Genomic DNA, 6,310 nt, shown 5'->3' with positions numbered 1-6,310 from the left:
GCCCAGCTCTCACTCAGGCAAAGCTGAGATTTTAACTGGGTTCCTCCCCCCATCATTCCAGCTAAGACCAGTAGCTACTGGGCTAGTGACATCTGTGGTAGGAGGTTGTCAGAGACACCATTGTACAGCAACATGGAATATAGAACCTTTGGTAATCTCAAAATTGAGGCAGGAGAGCACATCACACCCTGCTCTTGCTATCAGGAGCAGTGGTAAGTAGGAGTCTACTGCCATTGTCCCAAAATAGCAGTCATTCCTTCTGCACAGAGTGTGCTGAAGAGGAATGGTCATCTTGACCACATAAGAGACACAGGATATTGGATGCATAGAATGTTTTATTGTCAGCACTTGACTCTAGGTTGCTAGACCTTGTCTATTTGGCTGTGAAGTGTAGAGGTCTGCATGGCACTCTCAGCTGGCAGTAGGCTGTTCAGCTGCTCTCCCCCAGGGTGAGCTTGTCAAACAGGTACTCTCCCATGCCATTCTGGGGCACTCCCAGGCGCTTCAGGTTGGTGACATGGTCTCCCAGCTGCTTGATGGCCTTCACCTGCTCCTCCAGGTAGTCAGACTCCAGGAAGTCACAGAGCTGCAGCCAAGCAAGGGAAGGAAGAGGACTATTCATTCCAGTTCAACTATGTACCATTACATTTCAGTGCAGAGTTTTAGTTGCAAGTAAGAGTCACAATGAGCTAGGGATCAACCATCTCTCCCTGGCACACATCATTAGGGTGTGAAACCGCCACTTGTCAGGTTTATGTGAATTCCAAAATTGTTAATATTGCTTCTCACACCCTTGAGCAAGGAAGCTCTGTAGTCAAAGAATGGGAAGCATCATTGCCAGCATTACCAAACAATCTAAGGCATAGATGCAGTAAGACAGACTTGACAACTGTAACCATAAATCCCTCTCCCTGCCCAGATCTTCCAACTACTCCCCCCAACCCCTGTTCCAAGGAGAGGGAGACACAGAAGCCTGGAGGCAAAAAGAGTAGAGGGCTCTCCTGCTAGAGAAGGCCACCTCTGGGCAGATAAGAGGACTGAACACAGCATCTCCCCCACATCCCAGAAAAGGGAAAAAACTTCCCTAGAGGAACAAGTGCTCCGAAACATCTACTCCAACTGTGTTGTATTTGTCTGCCATTATACTCACATGAGGGTCATTCTTCTCAGTAGCCAGCTTGTGCAGGTCCAGCAGGGCCTGGTTCAGAGTCTTCTCCAGCTGCAGGGCACACTGCAGGGCCTCCAGGCTGTTCCCCCACTCATCCCGCTCCGGCCTCTGTACAAACCCAAACAAAGCAATGCTAAGCTCACTTGTTGACTCCCACTGCAGCTAGGAGATAGTGTCTACTGCATGGAGAGTTGGCTTCCTTCATTTAAGAGGTGAAGTGGGGGCTGGAAAAAAAACAAAACACTCACCTACCCTTGTCCAATAGACAGTAGTAAGCATCAGAGATGTGATGCCGGTAAGCCAAGTGCTAACTCTAACCAAAGCCTAGTTGTCAGCTGAGACCTCAAACTCACTGCTGGAAATCAGGCCAGTTCATTTGGGTATCAGTATAGATCAAAGTCATTGTTAAGAATGTAAACTTCATGAAAACTAGCAGTATATTACCTGCCTTGTTCTCACTTATCTGTATCACATTAGATGAATAGCAAACATTTACATGTTATATACCCCTGTAACTAAATAAAGAATCCTTGTGGAATGCAAATGAAGAGTTTTCACAGGCAAGTACTAACTCTTGTGCATTTGAAGGCAAGTGATCATTGTGTGGTATGATCAGATATCAAAGACTCTAAATGCATGCCTCTCCCAGCAAGAGCCCATGTAGTGGTAATGATGCTATCAGCTTGTTTTCTGCTAGCAGCTACAGGTATGGACACAAGGGAAAAAAACCTTTATCTCCTGGTTATCTGGAGTCTAACAGAGCAGAATAATTGAATGAGAGGACTGAGATCCCCAGAATTATTTCTAAGTAGCCCTGAGACACTTTTGGAAAACTGGAGAATGATAACATCTGTTACCATTAGGAATTCTAGACTGGGACTCACCTGTACATGTTGAAAGGTTAAAGCAGATCAACCAAGAAAAATTTAAAAATGTTACTATAGACTTGGCTATTAGTATTGTTTGGCATGAGATCTAGGGTACAAGTCAACCCAGGTGAGTGATGGGTTTCTTGGGACTGGATGCTGAGATAGTGGGTGTAAGTGACCATTCACCAGTCCAGCTTGCCTAGATAGCTAGATAGTCCACTTGGATGCTCCAGTCTTACTGTAGTAGTCTGGGAGGTCACATGAAGTACTGGGCTGGTAAAATCTACTTCTAGACCACACCACCAGTTGGGGGGGGGGGGGGGCGGGAGGGGAGGGTCAGGTCTGCCCTGAGGCAGGCACTCATGGTTATTTGCCATTCCAAATAGGGTGACAAGATGCAGGGACTATAAAGCAAGACAGAACAGCAAGTGCCCTTAGTAGTCACCTTGATATCCTGCAGGACAACGCTCCCACCTCGCTTGTTTTGATAGGTCAGGAACTTCTCTGCATGTTCCTTCTGCTCATGAGACTGTACCTTCAAGAACTGGGCCATGTGCCTCAAGGCCACATCATCCCGTTCAAAGTAGTAGGACTAGAGACAGAAGAGAACAGCAAAAGCAATGCATCAGATGTTTACTACAGGTAAATATGAAAAAGGTACTTAAACCCCCATATGTGGGCACAAGCCTGCTTGTCTCCTTCATCCTTTAGCCGGGTACAATGCAATTATCTCTGCCTAAATAACTGCAATACAAGGGAAGTCTAAGCTTCTGGATTTACTCTTTGTGCAATCTGAAGTAGTGCTCACAATCAGTCTCCCCCTTCCCCACAGAGCCACATTCCAAGACACTCCCCTCTCAGTACAACACCTGCCTGTTACAACTACAACTGTGTTTGTCCCAACACACCACCAAAATACTACTCATTTCCTCACTAGCACACAGATGTCACCTTCAAGATCACACACATATGGAACAAATACTTTTCACTCTCATTAGCTAGGAGAGGAGAGGAGAGGAAAGGAACACCCAGAACTAGCATACTCACCATAGACAGATAGACATAGCTAGCATAGAGCTCCAGGTTCACCAGGCGGTTCACAGCAGCCTCACACTCAGCATGGAAGTTCTGACGCACCTGGGATTCCATCTCAAGACCTAGAGAATACAGTTGTAACAGCTAAGGAAAAAATCTGAAAGCACCCAAGCTCTATCACAAGAGGAACACACACCCCCAAAGGCAAGCAGAACTTGCACTTGAAGACAGGTGGCATTAATACTGTTCAGAGTAGGGAATGCTTGTGATGGGCAGCTGATGCTGACCAATGGAAATTCCCTTCCTCAGCAAGGCACCAGTCAGCATTGTAGGTGGGACTGTCATAATGTTCACAGCTGAGAGGCTGGCTCATCAAGATGACATTCTCTGTTGTAATTACAGCCACAGTAGGAGGAGGGTGGGGGTTATGGACTCTCCTTGAACAAGTTACTTAGCTGATTGTTTTATTTGCTCGCTTCCTTGGCATTTCCTAGCCTTGGGTAACTAGCTGTATATTTAGAACCATGTAGGAAACTAATAGTTTTACTGTCATGCTGTTTACTTAGACACTATGGAATCAGTTTTCAAAAGCACCCAAGTCCCACCTCCAAGAGTGACTGAGGCACTCAAAAGAGTGAGTATCACTGAAAAGCACTGCGACATGAGCTCCTAAGTCACTTTCCAAAATGGCACTTGAGTGCTTTTGAATATCTTATTCTGACGAGACATGCATTAGTGACTTAGGCACCAGTGTTTTGGCAACACAAATATCCCCCTCACAGCCACCTTGCCAAGCTCCCCAGACTTTTGCAAAAACACAGCTATTTTTGCTTGGTGCTAAAAAAGCTGCAATTCATCCTCTCTATCGCCCCGGGAAAGGGAACAGTTTCTGACTGAACTATGGAGCCCCTCCAACAGGAAACCTCTTTCTCTGCAAAGAGACAGGCCTGCTGGCCAGCGCAAACTGGTGCCCAAGTTATCACCAACAGGGCTGCCAGAGTTGCTTTGCCCCTGCAGTCACGACACAGAGGACTGAAAACTCTGTGGGGTCTGCTCGGAAGTGTCCCAAAGCAACTTCAGCAAGGAACCTTAAGAGCAGAGGCAACAAGACTGACAGAAAATTTGGTTAATTTTTCCTCAGGAGCATTCATTTTAGCTGCTGGAAGCATGAGTTGGCAGGGCAGGACTGTTGCCACATCCCTCATGTCAGACATAGGAGGTAGGGATGCAGCAAGAGATGCTTCTCCCTCGGTGGTCAGCTCCCCTCCACTCCTGAATGCTAAGAAACCAAGGACGATATGGTCCTGATGCCTACACACAAGTAGATAGAAGCACTATTAGTCCTTCCCCAGCAATCTAGCTTTAGACCTAGAGAAGGTCCCACCTCTTGTAACTTAATTTTTCAGTTACAAAATCCTGATTGGACAAAAGCAAGAGGTAGATATTGGGAAGATATCAATTTCCTTCATATCTGAATGGGACATTATTGAAACAATTCATTCTGAAGGTTCAAAACACATTGTTTCAGCTTTATCCTTTTCACTTTTCTAGGAAGCTTTAGTGTGAATGTAAACAAAAGAAAAGTTGCATAAAACAGTTTGATGAGTGCTTATTCTTTGACCCTTGTTTCACACAAATTGCCAGTTTTCATTCCCCTCCACACACACACACCCCGGTTCAGTGCCTGACTGTATTGAACATTTTTCCAGAAGCTGTATTTAGTCACTTGTTTTTATTTTCACACAGCATCACAAAAATCAGCAACCTCAGTGCTCGTGGCTATATTGCTAGGGAGGATCATGCTAGTTCCAGAAAAAGACAGAGTGGTGCGGTTGGTTAGCACCATCCGATGTCCTAGAAGGCACTGGTGTTGAGGGTACAGCATTGAGCAGAAAGTGGCTTCACAACAGTTCTGAAATCAGGGCATTAATAGATTTCCCTTCATTGATCTGTGACTCGTTCTAGTTACATCACCAGATTTTCCCTTCCCAGTGGAAGCTGAGCAATAAGAATTGTAAGCCAAGGTCCACCTGCCAGGGGGTTCACTATCTCCAGTCACTTCTATAAGCCAGCTCTTTGGTTTTCCCCCCATCTCTTCCATGTGTCAGATAGCGATACTACTCATTAGCGCACTCCTCTTACCCCCAGCTTCTACACAACTGAATGTGGGACTGGATGGAAGTTCTGTCCTTCAACCCACAAAGTGACATTGTAGAGCCTTTAGCCCTAGACCTGGCATAAAGGATATCACACTAGGCGTGAGTTAGTGTAGTTGGTCGATTTCCTACAATACCCAGAAAGAAATTACATTAGACATAATACAACCGCCGAGCCCTCCCCCAGGAGAGCACACATGGGATGTATATCTAGGCTAAGCCTTTCCAATAGCAGCCCTCCTCAGCCTCCACCATGTTCCCTGTGATTCCCATCCCGCACCCCCCAGAAAGAAGGACACCTTAGAGATTTCAACAGGTTAATACATTTTATTCTCAGCACTTGGATGACCATTAACCCAGCTTTACTATGCTAGTAAAGGAGAGCCTCCCATGTGCATTGTTCAGCTACTCTCCCTCAGTAGGATCCTACTGCCATGGCCCAGTCATCTCATCTGCACAGAGTGTGCAGAAGAGGAATTGTCATCTTGACCAAATCAAAGATACAGGATACTGGATGCATAGAATGTTTTATTGTTAGCACTTGGCCCTAGGTGGCTACACCTTGTCTGTGAAGGCCTAGAGGTGAGCTTGTCAAACAGGTACTCTCCCATGCCATTCTGGGGCACTCCCAGGTGCTTCAGGTTGGTGAGGTGGTCTCCCAGCTGCTTGATAGCCTTTACCTGCTCCTCCAGGTAGTCACACAGCTGCAGCCAGAAAAGGAAAGAAAGGTTAGAAGATGGATTTGTTCCATCTAGGATAGGCACCATTGCATTTCAGTACACATAACCTACAGTGGTGAGCTATGGTGTCATGCTAAGTTATGGGATCTTTGTCCCTCTGTCCTCCCAGAGGAAAACCCTCAGACTTTTGCATGTTGGCACTTGTATGTTTGAGCTAACTAGTATCATTAGTGAACATCCCTTCTCACAACCACAGTTGAGAACAAAGTTCTCTAGTTTGAAGGTTGTTCACTGAGGCAAGGAGATAGTAAGCAACTTGTCCACATTCCCAAAGAAGTCAGACACAGTTGCCGTAGAAGGGGCTTATTCTTAAGCATGTCACCATCTTAGTTCCTCATCTCC

At 46.0% G+C, this 6,310-nt stretch overlaps 1 protein-coding gene across 1 annotated transcript; it reads right to left on the bottom strand.

Moving 5' to 3' along the window:
* Nucleotides 1-317: 317 nt before the first annotated feature.
* Nucleotides 318-3,296, bottom strand: LOC102945378 (ferritin heavy chain A). The gene is made up of 4 exons (XM_007053993.3): nt 3,085-3,296; nt 2,483-2,629; nt 1,151-1,276; nt 318-586 (listed from the first exon to the last, which is right to left on the bottom strand). Exons 1-4 carry the CDS (start codon nt 3,184-3,186, stop codon nt 431-433), a joined length of 531 nt encoding a protein of 176 aa, XP_007054055.1. The 5' UTR covers nt 3,187-3,296; the 3' UTR covers nt 318-430.
* Nucleotides 3,297-6,310: the final 3,014 nt, after the last annotated feature.

The sequence above is a fragment of the Chelonia mydas genome, chromosome 12 (assembly GCF_015237465.2).
Source record: "Chelonia mydas isolate rCheMyd1 chromosome 12, rCheMyd1.pri.v2, whole genome shotgun sequence".
NCBI lineage: Eukaryota > Metazoa > Chordata > Testudines > Cheloniidae > Chelonia > Chelonia mydas.
Note: the sequence above shows the minus strand (reverse complement) of the source record. Positions and strands in the feature narration are given on the sequence as shown.

Bases quoted from the DNA above. Each gene is read 5' to 3' on its own strand.
- LOC102945378 (XM_007053993.3), bottom strand. From the start codon at position 3,186: ATGGAATCCCAGGTGCGTCAGAACTTCCATGCTGAGTGTGAGGCTGCT. The intron at 2,630-3,084 runs GTGAGTATGCTA...TTCTGTCTCTAG, and splicing joins GCTATGTCTATCTGTCTATG to TCCTACTACTTTGAACGGGA. The intron at 587-1,150 runs GTGAGTATAATG...GCTTGGCTGCAG, and splicing joins CTGAGAAGAATGACCCTCAT to CTCTGTGACTTCCTGGAGTC.